At 43.4% G+C, this 27,747-nt stretch overlaps 1 protein-coding gene across 6 annotated transcripts in view; it reads left to right on the top strand.

Annotated features, from left to right (window-relative positions):
- Positions 1-27,747, top strand: part of abca2 (ATP-binding cassette, sub-family A (ABC1), member 2) — a gene marked incomplete at its 3' end in the record, with an annotated part of 152,895 nt that overhangs the window by 63,726 nt on the left and 61,422 nt on the right. For all 6 annotated transcript variants that reach the window (XM_032507550.1, XM_032507551.1, XM_032507552.1 and 3 more), the window contains 5 exon segments: positions 3,961-4,089; positions 4,899-5,066; positions 5,891-5,987; positions 19,429-19,602; positions 24,008-24,110. In XM_032507550.1, coding sequence (XP_032363441.1) covers positions 3,961-4,089; positions 4,899-5,066; positions 5,891-5,987; positions 19,429-19,602; positions 24,008-24,110 — 671 coding nt within the window.

Below are 27,747 nucleotides of genomic sequence, written 5' to 3'. Positions count from 1 at the left end.
ACGCCCATCACCACTTTTTCGAACTCCTCCCAGACCGTGCTATGGATCGGCACGAAACTTGGCACATAGCATCTCTAGACAGACCTGACAAAAATTTGTATAAAGATTTTTTATAGAATAAAAATTGTGCATATTACGTGCAAACAAATTCTTGTAGCTAGCTATGAAAACATTGTCTTTGCCATATCTCGGCCAAGATAAATGCTATCAAAGCCAAACTTTACAGTATCCTTTGGTATGACCCTTTGAGGCTCTAAAACAAAACTGACGAACATTGGCCACTAGGGGGCGCTACAAATACAAAAAAAGTGTATTTCTCATGAACCGCTCATCCGAACTTTACAAAATTTGACGGATACCATCTAGGCCCACTCCTGCGGCGGTCCTCACAGTGGGGTAGGGATTGGTGCACTCCCCGGATCGCTGGGGACGACTGGCGCGGGGAGGCTTGGACCCCGTTGAAACTGCGTGCAGTTCTAGTTAGGGCCCGAGCGCCGACAGCGGCGAAGGCCCTATTGGAACTGAAGGAATTATTAGGGCCCGAGCGCCGACAGCGGCGAAGGCCCTATTGGAACTGAAGGAATTATTCTTTCTTTATTATTTTCCGTCAAATGAATTGCCTTTTTGGAGGACTTATCATATTCAAAAACTCACCAATTTTGGCGGTCGCATCAAGTCTGGTGAAAATTTACGTATTTTAAGGGTTTCGGGAATGGGCGCACAAAAATGGCTCGCTAGCGCCACCTACAATATTACGAAAATTCTGCCCCTGCACTACGTTTAATGTAGACTTACAAAACTTGGTACACATATGTAGCATGGCAGGGCGGACATAAAACTCCATTGTAGCCCCCCCCTAAACCCAACAGGAAGTCCGCCATTTTTTATTGAATGTTCGAAATTAGTGCTATTTTGCCCATTTCCACATGTCGTACTTTAACGAACTCCTGCTAGAGCTTTCGCCGATCAGCTTCAAACTTGGTATGTGTCATCTTAACATGCTAACGATGAAAAGTTATTAAAAGAAAAACTTTTCGTCATAGGGCGTGGCGGGGCGGCCATTTTGTGCGATTCGCCAACGAAACAGAAAGTGGGTGTAACTTGAGCGTACGTTGTCCGATTAGCTCGAAACTTTTCACGATTCATCAGAGTCCGCCCCTGACGACATCTACACGCCGCCATTGGCTCACAGTCATAGCACCCCCTAGTGGCAACAGGAAGTAGGCCTAAAAGACAAGGTGCTATACTTTAACAAACTTCTCCTAGAGATGTCATCCGATCAACTTCAAACTTGGTCTGTATCATCCTAAGATGTTACCGATGAAAAGTTATTAAAAGAAAAACTTTTCGTCATACGGTGTGGGCGTGGCATGGCGGCCATTTTGGGTGTTTAGCGATGAAGATGAAATTGGCTGTAACTACAGTGTACGTTGTCGTATCTGCTTGAAATTTCCCACAAACACCAAGAGTCCAGGCCTGAGGACATCTGCAGGCCAGTATGGACTTTTGGAGATAGCGCCACCATCTGGCAACAGGAAATATGCCTCATAACAGGAAGTGAGTGTAACTTGAGTGTACATTGTCCAATTGGCTTGAAACTTTTCAGGATTCATCAGAGTCCGACCCTGACAACATCTACATGCCGAAATTTGCTCAAAGTCATAGCGCCCCCTAGTGGCAACAGGAAGTAGGCCTAAAAGACAAGGTGCTATACTTTAACAAACTCCTCCTAGAGATTTCATCCGATCAACTTCAAACTTGGTCTGTGTCATCTTAAGATGTTGAAGATGAAAAGTTATTAAAAGAAAAACTTTTCGTCATACGGTGTGGGCGAGGCATCGCGGCCATTTTGAGTGTTTAGCAATGAAGAATTAAGTGGCTGTAACTACAGTGTACGTTGTCGTATCTGCTTGAAATTTCCCACAAACACCAAGAGTCCAGGCCTGAGAACATCTGCAGGCCAATGTGGACTTTTGGAGATAGTGCCACCATCTGGCAACAAGAAATATGCCTTATATGACAAACATCATCCGATTTACATGAAACTTAGAATGTGTGGTCTACATGTGACACTGAGGCGGCCCCTATATTATGACCACGCCCAGTCACTCAGACCACGCCCCCTTTCATAACTTTCTTACCGTTTAACGTACAGTCTTGTGTGAGGTGTCATTGAACTCAGCAGAGACTACCTTTTTTATTGGTGATGTTTGACCCGCCCCCCTATGATGCGGCCACGCCCCCTTTCACAGATAATGACGTGCATGACGTATAGGCTTGTGTGAGGTATCATTGAACTCAGCAGTTCACTTTTCATTGGCGACAATTTTCAGTGTATGAGTGACGCGCAAATGTGTCGCCGCAAGGAGAGACGTCAGCCAGTAACCCCGACTCGCGCAGGTTAGCGAGGGCCCTCCATCGCTGCTTGCAGCTTTAATTCTAATTGGGTTACGGGTTAAAATGGGACAAAAGGAGTCTGTTTACTCATGGACCACTGGTATTGGTTTCCCCCCCCCAATATTAATAGTTTACTCTTGATAGCACTGCATGTGCAGTGTCATTTATACTGACAGACGCTGCATCCAGAACCAGAGACTCCCAGCATGAATTATTCAGACAATGGAGCTAGTGTGGTAATAGTTTAATCATTTGTGTTCCATTGTCAGAAATGCTTGATTCACATGAAACCAACTGAATAATCTAGCTCTGTAGCATGCTGCTGTCCTCTCCTAACCTCAGAAATAGCACAAAAGTTCACTTATTATCTGTGCTTGAACCAGACTGATTATTGGCATCAGCTCTGTAGATCATTTATCTGAGTAACTGGACTGAAGATGGTGGAGAGAGCAGTGTGGGAGGGTCAGAGATATAGGGAGGAGGTAGAGGTAAAAAGGAGTGTAATCCAAATGGACAAATGGCTGAATTTATATATATAAAATACACAGTGCCTTGAGAAAGTATTCAGCCCCCTTGAACTTTTCGACCTTTTGCCACATTTCAGGCTTCAAACATAAAGATATAAAACTGTAATTTGTAAAACAACCAGTGGGACGCAACTATGAAGTGGAACGAAATTTATTGGATATTTCAAACTTTTTTAACAAATAAAAAAACTGAAAAATTGTGCATGCAAAATTATTCAGCCCCTTTACTTTCAGTGGAGCAAACTCTCTCCAGAAGTTCATTGAGGATCTCTGAATGATCCAATGTTGACCTAAGTAACTAATGATGATAAATAGAATCCACCTGTGTGTAATCAGGTTTCCGTATAAATGCACCTGCTCTGTGATAGTCTCAGAGGTCCGTTCATAGCGCAGAGAGCATCATGAAGAAAAAGGAACACAGCAGGCAGGTCCAAGATTCTGTTGTGGAGAAGTTAATGCCGGATTTGGATACAAAGAGATTTCCCAAGCTTTAAACATCCCAAGGAGCACTGTGCAAGCGATAAATTTGAAATGGAAGAAGTATCAGACCACTGCAAATCTACAAAGACCCGGCCATCCCTCTAAACTTTCAGCTCATACAAGGAGTAGACTGATCAGAGATGCAGCCAAGAGGCCCGTAATCACTCTGGATGAACTGCAGAGATCTACAGCCTTGGTGGGAGACTCTGTCCATAGGATAACAATCAGTCGTATACTGCACAAATCTGGCCTTTATGGAAGGGTGGCAAGAAGAAAGCCATTTCTTAAAGATACCCATAAAAGTCTTGTTTAAAGTTTGCCACAAGCCACTGGACCAACTTAAGGGGCTGAATAATTTTAATAATTTTGCACGCCCATTTTTTCTGTTTTTATTTGTTAAAGTTTGAAATATCCAATAAATTAGATTCAAAAAATTTTGTTATGTTTGAAGCCTGAAATGTGGCAACAGGTAAAAAAATTCAAGGGGGTCAAATACTTTCGCAAGGCACTGTATATGAGAAAAAGAAAATAACGTTTGTTAACTTTTTGCACTCAGGCAAATGAGACATTTGCATTCGTTGGTAACGTGACGCACTACACCCGGGTGTGGCTCAACATCTCCGCCCAGCTCAGGGCCTTTGTGGAGGCGGGACGGCTGCACAACCATCTGGTGTGGTTACAGCAGGTAGACTCATTTACAAGTCATGTTTTGAAATTATTATTAAAATCAGAATCAGAAAGCAGTTTATTGCTACAGTAATAAAACTACATGGAATTTTCTTTGTTGATTAGGTGCATGAATACAAACAAACATATTAAAGTGCTCATATCATGCTAATGTTTAGGTTCATTTAGAGTTTGTACCAGAATAGGTTTACATGGTTTCATTTAAAAATAATTATATTTTTGTTTTACTGCACATTGCTGCAGCTCCTCTTTTCACCCTGTGTGTTGAGCTCTTGGTTTTAGCTACAGTGAGGCATCACACTTCTGTTCAATCTTGGTTGGGAGCTGCACATGCACAGTAGCTAGTTAAGGAAAATTAGCCATTAAGAAGCAGAGTATGAGGGCGTGCCACGCTAAGTGAAAAGTGATGCACGTTTGTCATGGAATTAAAGTGTGGACTACAATAGAGCTGTTTGGAGCAGATTGTGAACAGTGTTTTTTGTTGGAGATGGTAAGTCCCTTTGGAGGGGGGGTACTTTGGGTGGTTTTTACTTTGTAAACCTGGTACATGCACAAAAAAGATATATAACACTATAAAGGAAAGGGAAAAAGCCAAAAGCATAATATGAGCACTTTAAACATAAGAATAAACAAAAATACCAAAACAGAGATAATTCAATAAAATATAGTTGTTTAAGTAGTTCTACCAGAATGCTAAATAACAATCTTTGATATTTTCCCATTAGGTTTATGTATTCACAGAACTTGGACTTGAGTCAGAAAATATGTAATAGTTAGTCATTCATCCCTCGTCTTCTCCCCATTAAGCTGTCCTCAGAGCTTCAGCAGCACCCTGAGTTGTTGAATGACTCAGACAGCGAGCTGATACAGGGCCTGATGGAGGGAAACTACAGTCTTCCTAACATCTCCACCTTGCTGGAGCAGCTTGACACCATTGACAACGCTGCCTGTGGCTGGATGCGCTTCATGTCTAAGGTTGGTATAGTGTAGAACAATGGATCCTGTCAAAACATGTCCACTGCACAGAACATGCCTTCCATGCATGGCTGCTGTAACACCTGGGCACCAGTTGCTGCTGCTAACAGTTCATGAGCAGCAGAGCAAAAGAGCAACATAAATCATAAGAGCTAAAAAGTAATGTATCAGTTGTTGAAACATGTAGTTCTGATACAAGTGTTATATTCAAATTTGTTTATTAGGATAAACCCTTTGAGATGTATTGTCTGGTTTTTGCGGGGGTCCCCACATATAACACAATCGTTACATAACAACAGAGGATCGACAGAAAAAGAAAAAAAAAATTAAATACAATTATCAATACGATAACGTACATACTATAGGCAAAAAAACAACAACAACAACACATGCATAAGTTCATCAATACATTACAACCTGGCCAAGATGGCCATTAAATAGTAAACGGTAGAGTGTGAGTGGATCACTAACTACAGTCAAATATAAACATTAAGTATTAACAATAGGCCTAAGGATTGGTGGCATCATTAATAACAATGGCAATCCATCTTAAAGTGAGCAGGCAGGGCATGTATAAAAAAAAACAAGTAGGCCCAATGAAATTGACCTTATTTGGTTAGTTAAATAGTACATGTTGACTTTCTCAGAGCTCCAGTTTGGGAAGAGCAAAGAAGGAGAGTCAAAGAAACACTTTTCTATTGATTCTATTAGAAAAAAGACTCCGTAGTAATCCAGTATGATCGTTTAAGCAGCTCTAACAATAGCTTTGGGTCAATCCATTTCTGTTGTAGAAAATTATTTGTGACTTTTCCCCATGCTTCAAGGTCAGTGTGGATGTCTTCAAGGGCTTTCCTGACGAGGACAGCATTGTCAACTACACCCTAAACCAGGCCTACCAGGACAACGTGTCTGTGTTTGCCAGTGAGTCATCCTTCCATCTGTGTCCTTGTGATCATGGTACCTCAGTTAAACAAATGCTTGTATAAAGTGCCAGTTTGTTGTGCACTAATGCAAACCATGTTAAGCACATAATTCACGTTTACAGAAACAGATTATACACAAAAATAAATAAAAACGTAAAGTTAGAGAAGGCAATTTCTGAAGGAATTACAGTGAAAAGCTGACACAAAACTGCGTAAGAAATTTCTCCCGTCTAGCGGTGAAATTGTATATGACATTCAACTGAATATTACTTTTTAGTCCCTCCCACTCGAGCGCATTTAAACTCCTACGGTGGCCGAACACGAAATTAGCGTGACAGTTCCTTCCAGTGTAATAATTCAATCAGGAGGGACTTTTTTGCAAATACTGTATGCAAAACTTTATTAGCAAGCTACAGACGCAGAATATGAAACTTACTACATATGAATTGTACAAAGTCTTTGGAGATTAGACTCCATCGTATAAAATATGTTTTAAAGGGTTAGGGAAACCAGACATATGCCACAAAAGAAATTAGTGGTTGTAGACATGAATTGAACATACATACCTCATGGACAGCAACAAATCTGTACAGTGATACTAAAACGAAATGTAGTAATTAAAGCAGGTGTAGTAATTACAATAAACAGAAAATATATTTGGGCCAGTGCCAAGTGGCAAAATAACTCTCAGCCACGGCCGGTGACACAAGAATTAAACTCTGGAATACAGACTGGAATCATCCTGAAAACTTTGGCAATTCAGGCTGGCAGTAACATGACATTTTGGCAATTCAGGCCGGAAAAAAATAAAACCTCTGCCATTTAGGCAGGTGGCAAAATAGAAAAGGCTAAATTAAACTTTGGCAATTTAGGCCGGAACAACCCAAAACCACTGCCATTTACACAGGTGGCAAAATAGGAAAGGCAAAATTACTCTCGGCAATCCGGGCCGGCAGTAACATGAAACCGTGGCAATTTGGCAGGAACAACAAATACCCTCTGCCATTTAGGTAGGTGGCAAAATAAGAAAAGGCAAAATTGATCTTGGCAATTTGGGCCGGCACAACAATCATGGCAAACACCAGATAGGGTATTTACTCAATGCCTTCATGCCTGATGGTAATTCAGACAACCAACAAGCAATATTCTAGACCTACCCATATATAGATAAATATATGAACAGCAGAATGACCAATCAAATTACTCTGTTATACGTACAATAATTATGGACCATAAGATAATCCCACCACCAGTTATATGCATACTTACCATATGTTATGGTTTGAGGGATCTCTAGTTTGTGAGAACGTCACTGACGTCAAGATACATACATGATGAGTAGGCAGAGGATGCCCATCGTCCAAGTTTTTGTAAAGAAATACTTGGGACACCTTGATTTGCAGCAGTCGTAGCAGCCCCTATTCTAAATTAATGACTGGAATAATGCTGAGGGAAACTAAGCTCAGATGAAAACTAGCATTTATAAAATTTAACCCAAATTAAGTCAGGGGAAACTCTGAGTAGTAATAATGTTGAAAGGAAGCTAGAATGAGCATCAGCAGTAAGAGTTCCTCATAGAGCAATAGGACAATTCAATTTTATTTATAGTATCAATTCATAACAAGAGTTATCTCAAGACACTTTACAGATAGAGTAAGTCTAGACCACTCTCCAAAATTTACAAGGACCCAACAGTTCTAGTAGTTTCTTCCAGAGCAAACAACAGTGCGACAGTGGCGTGGAAAAACTTCCTTTTAGACAGAAACCTCGGACAGACCCAGGCTCTTGGGACATGGATGCACATAAATGAAAAGATAGGAAGATAGAGGAGAGAGGAACTCAGTGTGTCAAAGGAAGTCCCCAGCTGTCTAAAACTATTACAGCAAAACCAAGAGAGACAGGGTAAAGTCAGGAGCCTTGTCGGGCTAGAACTCTCCCCAACCGGATCGGGCTGTATGCCTAGCCAGTTCATGCATGTCTCAAGATGGCGCCTGTGTTTGGCTTGGCCGCTGCTGCGTTGCATATGTCTCAATTTTCAGTGTTTTTACTGGTACGTTTTGTCATCATATCAGCCCTAACGTCTAATGATGGTGTCTCTGCTGCTCGGACCTATGATCGACGCTCGTTGTTGGACATCAGAGAGTCTATGGAAGGACTCTTTGATAGTTGGGAAAGTTACAAACAAACTTTTCCACCCCCGCTCGTGTGTCCTCCCTCCTCACCTGAGTACCGGCTTCTGTTTACGGCCAGGGGGCCTGGAAATCCCAAGAAAAGACCGAGGAGAAGGGGCTGCAGAGCTGGCGCTCAGGTCAAGATGCGGCAACTTTCCTGGATGGGTGTGCTCTGGCCTCGGTGCGGGGAGCGGGCCCGGTGGTTGCGGCCGGTCTCTCTCTCTCTCTCCCCCCTCCAACATGCGGGTGAAGATGCTTCCCAGCCGCAGCGCTCTAGGATGTCTCCCCCCGTTGGGGGGGTGAGCCTGCTGTCCCGGCGACGTGCCGGTGGGGCTGCGGACCTGTCACTACCGATGGTTGCTGTGCTGTCTGACCAGCGATTGGCCGCTCGCCGAGACTGGAGATCACGTGACCGTGTCGCCTGTTTGCGGTCGGTTCCGTCCGTTGTTGTGGATGCTGGCCTGCCGTCACCGTCCCGGTTTGCCCTGCTCAATGCTCGTTCCATTTCTAACAAAGCTTTTATTCTTAATGAGCTTTTTACCAGTGAGAATATGGATTTCATGTTCTTGACTGAAACGTGGCAAAGGGAAAATGAGTTTTTTCACTTAAATGAGCTCTGTCCTGTCGGCTGCTCTGTTACTGGGACGCCCCGCATGGCACGCCGTGGTGGTGGGCTTGCTGTTGTGCATCGTGACAGATTCACATGTAGAGCTATAAACTCTGAAAGTTTTTCCTCTTTTGAATCTCAGATGCTCAAAGTTGGTGTTTTTAACACATTGTATTGTGTGTTAATTTACCGTCCTCCAGGCCCGGCTGGTGTTTTTCTTACAGATTTTACTGACTTTTTATCATCGATCATCAAACTGGAGAGGGTCCTAATTATTGGGGACTTTAACCTGCACATTGATGATATTGCGTGTAACACAGCTACGGATCTCTTATCCCTCACTGACTCTTTTAATTTTACTCAGCATGTTACAGGACCTACACACATTAAGGGTCATACCCTAGACCTTGTCTTCTCTCTTGGTCTTGATATAGTAAATGCTCGGGTAGAAGATGTTCATGTGAGTGATCATAGCTGTGTGTTCTTTGACATTAACTTTCCTCTGGAACCTCTGCCCCTGGGAAATAGGGCTCAAAGGCGAATTATTCACCATGATGCTGTTGAGAGGTTCTCTGCCTTGTTTGATCCTTGTTCACTGATGGGAGGCAGTGATGTTGATGTTTTTATCCAGTCTTTTAATAATCAGTGCTTAGCACTTTTAGATATAGTGGCACCAGTGAAATTAAACATCGTCTCCCATAAAAAACCCTGTCCTTGGGTTGATGAAACTATCCAGAGTTTTAGGAGAAATTGTAGAAAAGTTGAACGTCTATGGAAATCTTCTAAACTCGAGGTTCATAGGCTTCATCTTAGAGAACTAATGGCTACCTTACATGAGATGCTAAGAAATGCGAGAACTCGCTTCTTTTCTCAGCTTATATCCTCAAACAAGCAAAATCCTAAAATCTTGTTTGACACTATAAATGCAATAGTTTCTCCTTCTGCCCCTCAAGCAACTGTATCCACTAAATCAGACTGTAATGAATTTCTCCATTTCTTTGTAAGTAAGATCAGAGATGTTAGGACAAACATCCCACCATCACTTACTCAGAACTTTACATGTGATTTGTCTTCTGCTCATTCTTGGTCGTATTTTAAACCTGTGACATTACAGGACATCACTTCTCTGCTACATACATTGAAACCCACGTCTTGTCCTATGGATGTTCTCCCTACTGTGCTATTTGTACAAGCATTTGATTCTATTGGCCCTAGTATTGTGGAAATGCTCAATACCTCACTTTTAACTGGTGTCGTTCCTTGTTTTTTTAAACATGCTGTTGTTAAGCCTGTACTTAAAAAGCCCAGCCTGGATCCTTTACAACCTAAGAGCTACAGGCCGATATCCAAACTTCCATTCATGTCAAAAATTCTAGAAAAAGTTGTAGCAGAACAACTAACCCTTTTCTTAGAGAACAACGAGCTGTTTGACAAATTCCAGTCTGGTTTTCGTAAAAGCATTCCACAGAAACTGCACTACTTAAAGTTTCTAGTGATATTCTGATGTCAGCTGATTCTAAAGAATTCACAGTTCTGGTTCTCTTGGACCTTTCATCTGCTTTTGACTCTGTTGATCATAATATTATGATAAATAGACTTCGTGATCTGGTTGGGATGTCTGGATCAGTTTTAAAATGGTTTTCATCCTATCTTTCTGGTAGAAGTTTTAGTGTTTTTGTAAACCAGATCATGTCTGAAACTGCAGGGTTGTCATGTGGGGTACCTCAGGGTTCTGTCTTAGGACCCATCCTGTTCCTCTTGTATATACTCCCTCTAGGACAGATAATTAGTCATTTCAGTGACATATCGTACCATCTGTATGCGGATGATATTCAACTTTACTGCTCGTTCAAGGAAACTGAGTTCCATAAATTGTCTTCCTTAACTAACTGCTTGACTAGTATTAAACAGTGGTTATGTGACAACTTCCTACTTCTGAACTCAGATAAAACAGAAACGCTGATTATTGCCCCTGAGAGTAAAATCCCTCTTATTAAACAACACATTGCTGACTTAGGCTCGTCTGTCCAGCCGAGGCTCAGGAGCTTAGGTGTTGTTTTGATTCAGCGATGTCCTTAGAGTACCACTCAAAGCAATTAGTCAGAAACTGTTTCTTCCAACTAAGGAATATATCCAAATTAAGAGCACTGGTGTCAAATGGTGAGTTAGAGATGATCATTCATGCTTTTATTTCCTCTCGCTTAGATTACTGTAACAGTCTTTTTACTTGTTTGAGCAAGAAGGAGCTTTACCGTCTCCAGGCTGTTCAGAACTCTGCTGCAAGGCTTTTAACTCACATTAAGAAAAGAGCACACATCACACCTGTTTTAGCAGCACTTCACTGGTTACCAGTCCAGTATAGAATTCAATTTAAAATCCTGGTTCTTACTTTTAGAGCCCTGCATGGTCAAGTTCCTTACTACATCTCTGAGTTGATTCAGCTTCATACTCCGATCCGTAGTCTGAGGTCATCAGGTCAGAGATTGTTAGTTGTTCCCCACACTCATTTTAAATCCAGAGGGGATCGTTCATTCCAAGCAGTGGCACCTCGGCTGTGGAATGCATTGCCAACATTTTTACGGTGTATTAATTCTTTTGATTCTTTTAAAAAGCAACTCAAGACGCTGCTGTTCAAACAGGCTTTTAGTTAGACGTGGGGTTTTTTTATGGTTTTGTTCTTATGTTTTCCATTTGTTTTTAAGTGTCTATTGCATTATATTGTACTCATTTTACTGTGAAGCACTTTGTGATTTTTATCTGTGAAAGGTGCTATATAAATAAATCTTACTTACTTACTTACTTACTAGTCTCCCTTTAGTTTTATTATATGCTTGATTATATGATAGATAAATCTGACAACTATGACGAGAAGCAGGTGGGCCGGGTTAGGCGGATGCTGCGACTCCTCACTCCCTAACAATATTCAATTCTATGCCCTAACTATAAGCTTTATCAAAGCATAACCAAGAGAGACAGGGTAAAGAGAGGGACCTGGTCAGGCTAGAACTCTCCCCAACCGGATCGGACTGTATGCCAAGTCTTCCTTTAGTTTATTATATGCTTGATTATATGATAGATAAATCAGACAACTATGACGAGAAGCAGGTGGGACAGATTATCCACTCTCTGCACTATTCTCACTTTTCAACTGTTCGGGCTACTAGCGGCTTCATGTCGTTTCCAATATTGCACACTGTTACTTTAAAAAACAAGACAATATATATAACAAAAGTTTTTATTTAGCTTTTCAAAGTAGCGCATCAAACCCTCCCAAACATCCCGGTCTTCTTCCTCTGCACCCTGTGACAGTGTCCCCCCTGGCTCTGCTGTCCCAGATGCATCCCAGTCGTTGTCATAAGACTGTCCGTGACTCTCATACAGATTATACGAAGCCCAGTAGTCAGAACCAGAGGTTTCACCGGTCGGACATCGCCCACCAGACGTTCTGCGGCGGCGATTTTACAAAGCGTGAATGCTCTAAAACACAAACAGTCCGCATCAGTCATGTTGGTGTGTAATCATGGTTGTTCATGTACTTTATAGCGTATAGTAATACTGACTGCGACGCTGAACACATGCAAATGTTAGCTAACGTTACCAGGAAACTTAACTTACCCTGTTGTGTCGGCGAACAACCGTCATGTCGACGTCTGAACTCCGTCAGAATTCCCAAACTCCCGTTTTTTTAGCGGTGATTTTTGTTGCTTCCTTCAGCTTCTTTTGAAACAAAACATTTCTTCTGGCTGTGGCGAGTAGCCGACGTGCTGTTGTGAGTCGCGCTGAAAATTACGTCATCACGCGTTGCTATAGTGACCAGCCACGCTCAGGCTTTAACGAGCCAAACGAACATAGAATGGGCCGAGGCGAGCCGAGCCGTGCCGAGCCAAGCCGAGGCGAGCCGTTACCAGCAGTGGAAAAACGCCATTAGAGACTCGAGGAACCACAAGTAACCCTGCATTCTGGGAGCGTAGTGCTCTTGTAGGGTTGTAAGGTACTATGAGCTCTTTAAGATAAGATGGAGCTTGACCATGAAGAGCTTTGTAGGTGAGAAGAAGGATTTTAAATTCTATTCTGGATTTTACAGGAAGCCAATGCAGAGAAGCTAAAGCAGGAGAGATGTGGTCTCTTTTCCTGGTTCCTGTCAGAACACGAGCTGCAGCATTCTGGATCAGCTGTAGAGTCTTTATGGATTTTTTCGAGCAGCCTGATAACAAAGAATTGAAGTAATCCAGCGTAGAAGTAACAAATGCATGGACTAGTTTTTCTGCATCATTTTTGACAGGATATTCCTGATTTTTGCAATATTACGTAGGTGAAAAAAGGCAATCCTTGAAATTTGCTTCATGTGGGAATTAAAGGACAGGTCCTGATCAAAGATAACTCCAAGATTCCTCACAGTGGTGCTGGAGGCCAGGGTGATGCCATCCAGAGTAACTATCTCTTTTGATAGTGCATCATGGAGGTGCTTGGGCCCCAGAGCAATAACTTCAGTTTTATCTGAGTTTAACATTAGAAAATTACAGGTCATCCAGGTTTTAATATCCTGAAGGCACATTTGAAGTTCAGCTAACTGATTAGTTTCATCCGACTTGATTGATAGATATAATTGAGTATCATCTGCATAACAATGAAACTTTATGGAGTGCTTCCTGATAATATTGCTTAAAGGAAGCATATATAAAGTGAACAGGATTGGACAGAGCACAGATCCTTGTGGGACTCCATGACTAACTTTGGCGTGCCCAGAGGATTCATCGTTAACATGAACAAACTGAGATCGATCTGATAAATAAGACTTAAACCAGCTTAAAGCAGTCCCTTTAATGCCAATTAAATGTTCCAATCTCTGTAATAAGATTTGATGGTCAATGGTATCAAATGCAGCACTAAGATATAATAACACAAGTACAGAGATAAGTCCTTTGTCTGATGCAATTAGGAGGTCATTAGTAATTTTCACAAGTGCTGTCTCTGTGCTATGATTAACTCTAAATCCTGACTGAAAATCCTCAAATAAGCTGTTGCCATGCAGAAAGTCACACAGCTGTTTGGCGACTGCTTGGAATGGAAGGTTGGATATAGGTCTATAGTTGGCTAAAACATCTGGATCAAGGTTGGGCTTTTTCAGAAGAGGTTTAATTACAGCTACTTTAAAGTGCTGTGGTACATAGCCTGTTAATAAAGATAGATTGGTTAAATCTAGTAGAGAAGTGTTGACTAATGGTGAAACTTCTTTAAGTAGCCTAGTCGGGATGGGATCTAAGAGGCAGGTTGATGGTTTAGATAAAGAAATAATTGAATTAAATTGATAAAGATCAAGAGAAGCAAAGCAGTCTAAACATATATCTGGTTTTACAGCTGTTTCTGAAGTTCCTAAGTTTAGAGATAAGTCAGTGCCAGTTAAAGGCAAGTCTTGGTGAATTTTGCTTCTAATAGTTATAATTTTATCATTGAAGAATCTCATAAAGTCGTTACTACTAAGAGCTATGGGAATACTTGGCTTAGTAGAGCTGTGACCTTCCGTTAGCCTGGTTACAGTGCTGAAAAGAAACCTGGGGTTGTTCCTATTTTCCTCTATCAATGACAAGTAGTACGCTGCTCTAGCATTACGGAGGGCCTTCCTATACGTTTTAAGACTATCTTGCCAGATTAAACGAGAATTTTCCAATTTGGTGGAACGCCAAATCTTCTCAAGTTTCCGTGATATTTGCTTTAATTTGCGAGTTTCAGTCTTAAACCATGGAGCTAACCGTCTTTGTTTTATTATCTTCTTTTTTAGAGGGGCAACAGAGTCGAGTGTCAATCGCAGCGAGCCTGCTGCACTATCAACAAAATGATCGATTTGGGAGGGACTGAAATTAGCATAGGAGCAAGTCCCAAAGTAACGGAGGGTTACTTTGGGACTTGGTAATGAGTTAAATGCTAATGGTATCACATCCTTAAATTTAGCTACAGCACTATCAGATATACATCTTGTATAAAAGGTTTTGCCTAATGGCGTGTAGTTCAGCAGTATAAACTCAAAAGTTATCAAGCAGTGGTCAGATAAAAAGGGATTCTGTGGGAACACTATTAAATGTTCAATTTCAACACCATACACCAGAACAAGATCGAGGGTGTGGTTAAAATGGTGAGTTGGTTTATGTACACTTTGAGCGAAGCCAATAGAATCTAAAAGTAAGATAAACGCAGTGCTAAGGCTATCATTCTCATTGTCCACATGAATATTAAAATCCCCTACAATAAGAACTTTGTCCGTTTTTAGCACTAAGTTTGACAAAAACTCTGCAAATTCGGATAAGAATTCAGAGAATGGGCCAGGTGCTCGGTACACTATAACAAATAGAACTGGTTGCAGTGATTTCCAACTTGGGTGTGAAAGAGAACAAGACTTTCAAATGAGTTATAATTCAGTTTAGGTTTAGAGCTGATTAGTAGACTAGAATCAAAGATAGCTGCAACTCCTGTCACGGGACGTGGAAGGAGGACCCAAGTGCAGAGTAGCAAGTTATAATGATTTATTTTACAGTCCAAAAACCAAGGGAGCAAAAGGCAAAGTCCAAACAAAACATGCAAACCAGACACGGGGGAGGTGGAGATCCGGAAAATCCAAAACGGCACAGGGGAAGACAGCGACACACGGGCAGGGTAGAAAGTGCCGGCAGACCACTCACGGGGGAAAACAGGAACACTGGCAGGAACACAAGGACAGGTAACGCCGACGAGACACGCTAGGAAACACTGGGGTTAAATACAGGAGGTAATGAGGTAACGGGGAACAGGTGAGAACTCATGTGAATAACATTAGGGCGGGGCTAGATAATCGGACAAGCCAAAGGAAAGCTAGACAATCACAATAGAACGAGAAGTTGAACAAACACTTACCGGGGAGAAGACTGGGACAAAGACACAAGGAGGACAAGGAAAAGGAAAAAATAACCCCACACCAAAACCCCAAACCACCACAACTCCACCTCCTCGGCTGTGCCTTGAGGAATGTGAGTATTAATATGACTGGGGGGGGTGGATTCATTTAGACTAACATATTCTCCATCACCCAGCCAGGTTTCAGTAAGACAAAATATATCAATATTAGAATCTGATATTAATTAATTTACTAGTACACCTTTAGAAGAGAGAGATTTGATGTTTAAGAGTCCACATTTAATTCTCCTATTCTTTTGCACTATTGTACTGTGGTTTTAATTGTTATGAGGTTTTCATGTACAGCTCCTCTTCTGTTTACCTTTGATTTAAATAATTTCAGTGGTCGGGGGGCAGACACCATCACTATTGGGTTTTTACTAGGTAACTCCCGGAATAAAGGAGCAGAGAAGTGTGTTAGACTGGGACTCTGCCTCCTGGTTCCAAATATGGATTGTCAAGGATAAGGTCCACTAATAAACTTGTCAAGATTTCTAGAAATGAGAGCTGCTCCTTCCCAAGTGGGATGAATGCCGTCTCTCCGAATCAGACCAGGTCTTCCCCAGAAAGACTGCCAGTGATCCACAAAGCCCACATCATTATCTGGACACCACCTCGATAGCCAGCGGCGAAATGACGACATGCGGCTATACATGTCATCACTGGTTAGATTTGGCAGGGGTCCAGAGAAAACTACGGTGTCCGACATTGACTTTGCGTATGTACACACCAATTCAACATTAATCTTAGTAACCTCCGTTTGACATAACCTGGAGTCATTAACGCCAACGTGAATAACAATCTTGCTGTATTTACGCTTATCCTTAGCCAGCAGTTTCAGATAAGACTCAACGTCGCCCGCTCTAGCCCCCGGGATGCACTTAACTATGGCTGCCGGCTTTGCTAACTTCACGTTTCTCAAAATGGAGCTGCCGATAATCAGAGTTGGTTTCTCAGCGGGTGTGTTGCTGAGTGGGGAAAATCTGTTAGAAACGCTAACAGGCTGGTGGTGGTCCGAGGCCTTTGAAAGCTTATGACTAGCTCTTCCTCTCACCGTCACCCAGGCACTATGTCCTAGCTGCTGCGGAGCTCCCGAGGGCCGGCACCCAGAGGCTAACTCAGGCTCAGGCCGGCCCGCGCCGACTACCAGGGGGGGGTTAGCTACAGTAACTAACGACTGATTTGTCATGGTGCTGATCTGGATTTCTAACTCACTAAGCCTCGCCTCCATGTCTATAAATAAACTACACTTGTTACACACACCATTACCGCTAAAGGATGCAGAGGAGTAACTAAACATCTCACACATCGAGCAGCAGAAAGTCGGAGAGAGAAGCGACATGGCTAACTGCTAAGATAAAGTTGCTAGCAGCTAAGCTAAATAGAAGAGCCTGTCAGCACAACAACAAAAAGTTCAGAGCCTCTATGTTTAGAATGTAGAGTTGTAAGCAGTATGACTAAATGAAGGCCAGATGCATGAGTTAGGCCACTTACAACGTCTGTAATACTACACTTTTCTATGCTGCAAAATTAGTTTTATTGAGCACGCTCCAATTAGAGGACTGGTTAAACATGCTGCAATAAAGAGGACGGGTTAAACCTGCGGGTATGATGTGGTCTAGTTGCCCACGCTGCAGAGACATCAGGTTCACTGATGAGACATCGCACATGATGAGATCCTGTAGAATTGCAGCAATATGATTTCTGCTGCGAAAATACATCATACAATAAAAAGAATGAACATAAAAAACAGTAAAATCAGAAGAGGTTACATAGAAACAGAAGAAGGAATTTGTCACACCACTACTAGGCATTAAAATCCATTCTAAACAAATAAGTTTTGAGCTTGAACCTAAAAAGATCTACTTTTGTAAAATACTGAATACCAGGGGTAACTTGTCCCAGAGTCTTAGGGCAGCATCCACAAAAGCCTGATCACCCCACCGTTTATATCTTGACCTTGGGACTTCTAAAACCAGTTGATTTGAAGACCGTAATGACTGGCTGTGCTCCTGCAGAGTCAAAATCTTGGACAAATACTCCAGGGAAAAAAAACAATAAAATCTTAAAATCGATTCTAAAACGCACAGGGAGCCTGTGTAAGGTGTAGAGAACGGAAGTGATGTGTGAACGTCTAGAAGTATTTGTAAGTTAAAGACATGAGATGGAGGTTTGATTCAAACTAACATAAAGAGCATTACAGTAATCCAACCTTGAATTAATAAAAGCAGGAATCCCTTTTCTAGATCGTGCCTGTTAAGGAAAGGCTTGACATTAGCCAGAAGACGCAGCTGGAAAAAGCGCATCCTAACAACATTGCTAATTTGGTTGTCAAATTCCATGTTGCAATCAAAAATAACCCCCACAATTCTGACAGCTGGCTTAAGGTATAAAGCTCCAAAACTAAAAAGCTGGGCCGTTTGGCATGCCTAAAATACACACACTAAAGATGATGCACTCAGTTTTAGCTTTGTTCAAATTAAGAAAGTTTTGAGAACTGTCATTTGGTTTGCAAATCATCTGCATAACAATAAAAGACAGGTTGTGCTTTCCTATAATTACCCCTAAAAGCAACATATATAAGGAAAACAGGATGGGGCCAAGAATTGAACACAGAGGTACCCCAAAAGAAAGAGGAGCAGTTGACGAGGAGAAGTCACCAATCATGACAAAGAAGCTCCTATTTGCCAAATAGGAGCTCAACCATTGAAGTGCCGAGTCTCGAAGGCCTACACAAGGCAAGAGAGGAGGACTGCATGGTCCACTGTATCAAACGCCACTGTGAGTTCCAAAAGCACTAAAACAGCAGGCTTCCCGGCATCTATAGAGAACGCAATATCATTGTGTACTCTCAGCAGTGCAGACTGAGTGCTGTGAAGTGATCTGAAACCAGATTGAAATTTTTCAAACACAGGGTTCTGTGGCAAAAAGGCTTGTAACTGTATGAAAACTACTTTTTCCCAAACCTTTGAAACTAAAAGTGGACAACACTGTGGCATCAAGATGAGGCTTCTTAAGTAGGGGCCTGACCACATTATGTTTAAAGACAGCTGGAACAGAACCTCAACTAAGACAAGAATAAAAAAAGTAAGTAGACTCAACCCAATGGTTCTATTAAAAACCTCCTTCACCATCCTGATGGGAACAATGTCTAAGGGAGGTAGGTTTTATGTGTTGCACTAATTCAGTAAGCAACATCAGAAAAACTGGCTTAAGTTCCTCAAACACAACAGAATGCATAGAGGCAGCAGGTAAAAACACATCAACATTATGCACACTCCTTAAAATAAAGTCTTACCTTAATTACAAACAGATCAGAGGTCGCTCTTAAGGAGTTTCGGACATGTTTAGCACCGCTCTGCCAGCACAGCCACATACACCGCAGGGCTTAGGACCAGGTACATAAAACTATAAAGCTGCTTCATACAATTTCTGTAGAGCAGTGAAGGAGGCTAAGTGATGCCACAGGAAGTAATTGGAATCCCAATTCCAACATTATTTGGTAAAGAATCCAGTGGCCATCTGAACCGAAAGGTGACGTGAAACAAGTGCAAGTAATGTAAACAAGTAAAAGCAGGATTCACTGTGTATGACAAAGTTAGTGCTATACATAGAGTTCCCCAAGTGACAAACAAGCCTGAATTAAAGTCAAAGACATTTTGGAACATGCAGAAACTGTGTGCTGTTTGAGCCACCAAGACAGGACTGACCTTATGGGGTTTTTTTTTCTTTTTCAGGTGTGATTTTCCAGACTAACAAAGATGGTTCCCTGCCACCCCACGTTCTTTACAAAATTAGACAAAACTCCAGCTTTACAGAGAAGACCAATGAAATCAGACGAGCCTACTGGCGTCCTGGGCCCAACATCGGGGGGAAATTCTACTTCCTCTATGGTTTTGTTTGGATCCAAGGTAAGTGACCATGCTTTAGAAAATCACAAAGGAGTTACGTTCTTAAAACTGCAAATGAAAATAAAAATAGCAGATTTGTTTTGGACATAGAAGTGGTAATAGATTGGTAAAATTGTGGAATCTGAAAGATAGTTTCCTAATAGTGACAGACTGAATAAAAGAATAACAGGCAGTTCTGCACACGCTATACTTTCAAACCATGCTTCAAACACAGTGATAGCAGGGCTATACTCCTTGACACTTGCCTTTTTTACACTTTACTTCAACTTCTGGTTTTTCTTCATTTCTGCAAATTGTCCCACATGAAATGTATGTATATATATATATATATATATATATATATATATATATATATATATATATATATATATGTATGTATGTATGGCCAAAATAATATAATTATAATAAATAATAAAAAATAATAAGTGACATCATGGAAGAATATTATGGCATAATTATGCAGCACTTTGATGATGGCAAAACTCACAAGCCCCCAGCTGAGCGCTGCTACGATGGAGTTCACCCCGGTGGACAAGAGGATTGCCTCCCTACGCCTGTGGGTTGTTGGGGGAAAACTCTGACTGCTGTTCTTGCATATTCACCAAACAAAGGCTTGGAGTCTCTGCATTTGTACATCAAGCAAGATTTTCCAGAATTCCACCTACAAAGCTTCAACAATTAGTGTCCTCTGTTCATAAACGTTTATTGAGTGTTGTTAAAAGGAAAAGTGATGTAACACAGTGGCTTTTGAAAAAACCTGGTGCCGACCCATCCAACTTCAACAACTTCCGTCCTATTTCCAATCTACCCTTCCTCTCCAAAATTCTTGAAAAAACAGTTGCCTCTCAACTCCATTCTCACCTATCCCACAATAACCTGTATGAACAGTTCCAGTCCGGTTTCCGCCCCCTCCATAGCACTGAAACAGCACTCATCAAAATCACCAACGACCTCCTCATGGCAGCTGATTCTGGACTCCTCACCATCCTCATCCTCCTCGACCTGAGTGCAGCATTTGACACCATCTGTCACACCACCCTCCTCAATAGGCTATCTTCCATTGGCATCACCCACACTCCGTTAGACTGGTTCACATCTTACCTCTCTGGTCGCACACAGTTCATTCAACTCAAGTCCTGTGAATCCATTCCCTCCTCCGTCACTTCAGGTGTGCCCCAGGGCTCTGTTTTGGGGCCCCTACTCTTCATCATTTACCTGCTTCCCCTCGGCAATATCTTCCGCAAATTTAACATTCACTTCCACTGTTACGCCGATGACACCCAGCTCTACCTCTCCACCAAACCCTCGTCCACTCTCCCGCCCACCTCCCTTACGGATTGCATCTCTGAAATAAAAATCTGGCTCACCCAAAACTTCCTCAAATTAAACAGTAATAAAACCGAGGTTCTCCTCATTGGCACCAAAGCCACTCTTTCCAAAACAGACAGTTTTTCTCTCACAATTGACAACTGCTCCGTCTCACCCTCCCCCAAGGTTAAGAGTCTGGGTGTCATCCTTGACAGCACATTATCCTTTCAACCCCATGTCAATAACATTACCCGGTCTGCCTACTTCCACCTACGTAACATCAATCGCCTCCGCCCCTCCCTTACCCCCCACACTGCTGCAATTCTTGTCCACAGTCTCGTCACTTCCCGTCTCGATTTTTGCAACTCTCCTCTTCGGTCTCGCTCACAAATCCCTCCACAAACTTCAATTGGTCCAGAATTCAGCTGCCCGCATCATAACTCGAACCCCCTCCATCCACCACATCACTCCTGTCCTCCAACAGCTCCACTGGCTCCCGGTCCAGTTCCGTATCAAATTCAAAATCCTTCTATTAGCATTCAAGGCCATCCACAACCTCGCCCCCCCATATTTGTCTGATCTCCTCCAGCGTCCCACTCCCTTCCGCTCCCTCAGATCCTCTTCCTCCATAAACCTGTCTGTCCCCCCCGCCCGTCTCACCACCATGGGGGGCAGAGCATTTAGCCGCTCTGCTCCCCGTCTCTGGAACTCACTACCCCCCCAAATCAGAAACATTGATTCATTCCCCCATTTCAAATCACAACTAAAAACACATCTGTTTAAAACTGCCTATTCCACCTAAATGTCTGTTGCTCCGCCTTTTCTGTTGTATAGTATTTGTTTTGCTGTATAGTATTTGTTTTTCTGTTCTATAGTATTTGTTTTGCTGTTGTATAGTTTTGGTTTTGGTTTTGCTGTATAGTATTTGTTTTGCTGTTGTATAGTATTGGTTTTGTTTTGCTGTACAGTATTTGTTTTGCTGTTGCATAGTATTTGTTTTGCTGTTCTTAATTTATGAATTCCCTGTGCGGCGTCCTTGAGTGCCAAGAAAGGCGTCTTTAAATAAAATGTATTATTATTATTATTATTATTAAACATGCCTCTGTCCCAGCTTTTTTTTTTTAAACTAACGTGTTGCAGGCATCAAACTCAAAATGAGTGAATATTTGCAAAAAAACAATACATTTTATCAGTTTGAACATAAAATATCTTTTCTTTTTTTATTATCATTTTTTTGGGGAGAGAGAGGGGGAATGGCATGCAGCAAAGGGCCACAGCAATAGGCCACGCCCATTTTTAAACCAATCAGTATAACATTGTAGGCGTAGCCTCAGGAGCAGTTGTTGATCGTACCCTCCAAATTTAATAAAAATCGCATTAGTAATAAAAATAATAATAAATAATAATACATTTCATTTAACAGCGCCTTTCTAAGCACTCAAGGTCGCTTTATAGACAATAAAAGACAGAAACAGGGAACAGAAAAGTGTGAGCAGTTATAACAAGACAAAACAAAACAAAAACAAAACAAACAAAACAAAATACAGGAACAGTGTATTTACAAATAAGCAAGCTGGAACAGATGGGTTTTGAGTCTAGTTTTGAACAGGGGGAGAGAGTCGACATTGCGGAGGTCAGGTGGGAGTGAGTTCCAGAGCTGGAGAGCAGAGCAGCTGAAAGCTCTGTTCCCCATGGTGACAAGTCGAGCTGGGGGTACAGTGAGGTGGATAGAGCAGGAGGATCTGAGGGAGAGGGAGGGGACGGCGATGTGAAGGAGTTCTGATAGATATGGAGGAGCAAGGTAATTGATGGCTTTGAAAGTATGGAGAAGAATTTTAAATTGTATTCTGAATTGAACTGGAAGCCAATGGAACTGCTGAAGGACAAGGGTTATATGATGAAAAGAGGGGGTTCTGGTGATGACACGAGCTGCTGAGTTCTGAAGAAGTTGAAGTTTATGGAGGGATTTTTGAGGTAGGCCAAAAAGAAGGGAGTTACAGTAGTCAAGACGGGAGGTGATGAGGCTGTGGATAAGGATGGAGGCAGTGTGAGTGGTAAGGGAGGGACAGAGGCGGTTAATGTTGCGTAGGTGGAAGTATGCAGACCGGCAGATATTATTTATGTGTGACTGAAAGGACAGGGAAGAGTCGAGGATGACGCCCAGACTCTTGACCTGAGGGGAAGGGGAGACCAAGGAGTTGTTGATTGGTAGAGTGAAACTATTGATTTTGGATAGGGTGGATTTGGTGGCTACGAGGAAGAGTTCGGTTTTATCACTGTTTAGTTTAAGGAAGTTTGAGGTGAACCAGTCTTTAATTTCAAGTAAGCAGTTAGTAAGGGACAAGGCGGGGAGTGAGGAGGTGGGTTTGCTGGATAAGTAGAGCTGGGTGTTGTCTGCGTAACAATGAAAATTAATGTTGAATTTACGGAAGTTATTGCCAAGGGGAAGTAGGTAGGTGAAGAAAAGGAGGGGGCCAAGAACTGAACCTTGAGGGACGCCAGTAGTAACAGGGGAAGGGTGGGATATGAAAGATTTGAATTGAATAAACTGAGTGCGGTCGGAGAGATATGAGCGGAACCAGTCAAGAGGGGTGTGAGAGATGCAGAGAGAAGATAGTCTATTGAGAAATGGAGTGAGAAATGGCATCAAAGGCCGCACTAAGATCGAGGATGATGAGTATAGAGATGAGTCCGGAATCAGCAGCTGTGAGGAGATCATTGGTGATTTTTATAAGGGCAGTTTCAGTACTATGGGAGGGGCGAAAACCAGACTGGAAAGGTTCGTAAAGACTGTTAAGGGTAAGAAAAGCTTGGAGTTGAACAGACACTATTTTTTCATGGTCACTGTTTGCCAATATACCTCACTGACTAGACACTAATGTAAAGGGAATAACTATTAAATGTATCTCATGCAGTTAGAGGAGGACTTGCCTTATCACATTATTGGACAATATTTCAACAAAACATCCAAAATTCATGAAACTGGACTGTGTGGAATTTACACAAAAGAGAAAGAAAGGAGTTTGAGGAAATTATGCAAAAATCTCCATAGTAATGTACATTTTTCAACTTTTTTTCTCTCTCTCTCACTCTCCAGACATGATAGAGAGAGCCATCATCAACACGTTTGTGGGCCATGATGTGGTGGAGCCTGGTAACTACGTTCAGATGTTCCCATACCCATGTTACACCAGAGACGAGTAAGAAATGCACTTTGTCACGTTCCCTTTTTTTTGCCTTTAGTTCATTATGTTCCACATGGCTTTGACAAGTAATCATTTGGCAAACATGGAAAGAAATGTTGTCATAATAATATTATATTTGTTTGAAACATTGTGATTATATAAATAGTGTTATTATTATATTACCTGGAACCATCACCTTATTGTGGTGGAGAGGTTTGTGTGTCCCTATGCACCTGAGGGCTATGTTGTCTGAAGCTTGGTGCTCCTGGTAGGATCTCACATGGCAAAGTGGTCTCAGTTGAAGGGCCAGACAGAGAATGGTTCATAAACCCCTGAGAGTCATTGTGGATAAGGTGAAGTTACCGTGCCCTGAGGAAGCGCAGGCCCCCCCTCTGGAGCCAGGCCCAGATGGAGGGCTCGTCAGCCAGTGCCCACCACCTGTGGGAGGATCTGCTGGGGGCAGGTGCGCTGCCACACAGGTGGCAGTGAAGGTCAGGGGCCTCGACAGACCAGACCCGGGTGGCAGAGGCTACTCTGGGGACATAGAATGTCACCTCTCTGTGGGAGAAGGAGCTGGAACTTGTGCGTTAGAGGGGTTAGAGGGGGGTGGTGCTCTGACTGCTGTTTATGCATATTCACCGAACAAAGACTCGGAGTATTCTGCCTTCTTGGAGACCTTGAATGGAGTCCTGTATGGGGCTCCTGTGGGGGACTCCATATTTCTGCTGGGGGACTTCAACGTGCATGTGGGCAATGATGGAGATACATAGAGAGGCGTGATTAGAAGGAACGGCCTCCCTGATCTGAATCTGAGTGGTTGTTCGTTGTTGGACTTTTGTGCTAGTCATGAATTGTCTATAACAAATACATGTTCAAACATAGGGATGCTCATAAGTGGACTTGGTAGCAGAGCACCCTAGGCCGGACGTCAATGATTGATTTTACAGTCCCTCCAGGATTTTGCTGACTTTTTTTGAGATTGTTGCGGCCCAAAATGGCTAATCTTGCTGGGGCTTTTATAAAAAATTGCAATAAAAGTTGCAATGTTTTTTGTATCTTTGTTTGAAGAAAGAGAAAGTTGAAAAAAAAGTTGGAAAATGTTTTTTTATTATATCCATCCATCCATCCATCTTCATCCGCTTATCCGGTATCGGGTCGCGGGGGCAGCAGCTCCAGTAGGGGACCCCAAACTTCCCTTTCCCGAGCCACATCAACCAGCTCCGACTGGGGGATCCCGAGGCGTTCCCAGGCCAGGTTGGAGATATAATCTCTCCACCTAGTCCTGGGTCTTCCCCGAGGCCTCCTCCCAGCTGGACGTGCCTGGAACACCTCCCTAGGGAGGCGCCCAGGAGGCATCCTTACCAGATGCCCGAACCACCTCAACTGGCTCCTTTCGACGCGAAGGAGCAGTGGCTCTACTCCGAGCTCCTCTCGGATGACTGAGCTTCTCACCCTATCTCTAAGGGAGACGCCAGCCACCTCCTGAGGAAACCCATTTCGGCCGCTTGTACCCTGGATCTCGTTCTTTCGGTCATGACCCAGCCTTCATGACCATAGGTGAGGGTAGGAACGAAAATTGCCCGGTAGATCGAGAGCTTTGCCTTCTGGCTCAGCTCTCTTTTCGTCACAACGGTGCGATAAATGGAATGTAATACCGCACCGGCTGCTCCGATTCTCCGACCAATCTCACGCTCCATAGTCCCCTCACTCGCGAACAAGACCCCAAGGTACTTAAACTCCTTCACTTGGGGTAAGGACTCACTCCCCACCCGAAGAAAGCACTCCATCGGTTTCCTGCTGAGAACCATGGCCTCAGATTTAGAGGTGCTGATCCTCATCCCAGCCGCTTCACACTCGGCTGCGAACCGATCCAGTGAGTGCTGAAGGTCACAGACCGATGATGCCATCAGGACCACATCATCTGCAAAAAGCAGCGATGAGATCCCGAGCCCACCGAACTGCAACCCCTCCCCGCCCCGACTACGCCTCGATATCCTGTCCATAAATATTACAAACAGGATTGGTGACAAAGCGCAGCCCTGGCGGAGGCCAACCCTCACCTGGAACGAGTCCGACTTACTGCCGAGAACCCGGACACAGCTCTCGCTTTGGTCATACAGAGATTGGATGGCCCTAAGAAGGGACCCCCTCACCCCATATTCCCGCAGCACCTCCCACAATTTCTCCCGGGGACCCGGTCATACGCCTTCTCCAGATCCACAAAACACATGTAGACTGGTTGGGCATACTCCCAGGCCCCCTCCAAGATCCTTGCGAGAGTAAAGATCTGATCCGTTGTTCCACGACCAGGACGGAATCCGCATTGTTCCTCTTCAATCCGAGGTTCGACTATCGGCCGAACCCTCCTTTCCAGCACCTTGGAGTAGACTTTACCAGGGAGGCTGAGAAGTGTGATACCCCTGTAATTGGCACACACCCTCTGGTCCCCCTTTTTGAAGAGGGGAACCACCACCCCGGTCTGCCACTCCTTAGGCACCGTCCCAGACTTCCACGCAATGTTGAAGAGGCGTGTCAACCAAGACAGCCCCTCCACACCCAGAGCTTTCAGCATTTCTGGACGGATCTCATCAATCCCTGGGGCTTTGCCGCTGTGGAGTTGTTTGACTACCTCAGCGACTTCCACCAGGGAAATTGACGACAATCCCCCATCATCCTCCAGCTCTGCCTCCACCAAAGAGGGCGTGTCAGCTGGATTTAGGAGTTCCTCAAAGTGCTCCTTCCACCGCCCTATTACCTCCTCAGTTGAGGTCAACAAGGTCCCACCCTTACTGTATACAGCTTGGATGATTCCTCGCTTCCCCTTCCTGAGGTGGCGAACGGTTTTCCAGAAGCACCTTGGTGCCGACCGAAAGTCCTTCTCCATGTCTTCTCCGAACTTCTCCCACACCGCTGCTTTGCCTCTGTCACAGCAGAGGCTGCAGCCCTTCGGGCCCGTCGGTACCCTGCAACTGCCTCCGGAGTCCTCCGAGACAACATATCCCGGAAAGACTCCTTCTTCAGTCGGACGGCTTCCCTGACCACCGGTGTCCACCAGGGTGTTCGTGGGTTACCGCCCCTTGAGGCACCTAAAACCCTAAGACCACAGCTCGCCGCCGCAGCTTTAGCAATGGAAGCTTTGAACATTGTCCACTCAGGTTCAATGCCCCCAACCTCCACAGGGATGCACGAAAAGCTCCGCCGGAGGTGTGAGTTGAAAGTCCGTCGGACAGGGGCCTCCTCCAGACGTTCCCAGTTTACCCGCACTACCCGTTTGGGCTTACCAGGTCTGTCCAGAGTCTTCCCCCACCCCCTGACCCAACTCACCACCAGATGGTGATCAGTTGACAGCTCTGCCCCTCTCTTCACCCGAGTGTCCAAAACATACGGCCTCAGATCAGATGAAACGATTATAAAATCGATCATTGACCTTTGGCCTAGGGTGCTCTGGTACCAAGTACACTTATGAGCATCCCTATGTTCGAACATGGTGTTTGTGATGGACAATCCATGACTAGCACAGAAGTCCAACAACAGACAACCACTCTGGTTTAGATCAGGGAGGCCGTTCCTCCCAATCACGCCTCTCCAAGTATCTCCATCATTGCCCACGTGTGCATTGAAGTCCCCCAGCAGAACTATGGAGTCCCCTACT

The sequence above is a fragment of the Etheostoma spectabile genome, unplaced genomic scaffold (genome assembly GCF_008692095.1).
Source record: "Etheostoma spectabile isolate EspeVRDwgs_2016 unplaced genomic scaffold, UIUC_Espe_1.0 scaffold00003242, whole genome shotgun sequence".
Lineage (NCBI taxonomy): Eukaryota > Metazoa > Chordata > Actinopteri > Perciformes > Percidae > Etheostoma > Etheostoma spectabile.
The sequence above is the reverse complement of the archived record's forward strand: the minus strand, read 5'-3'. Positions and strand labels throughout refer to the sequence as shown.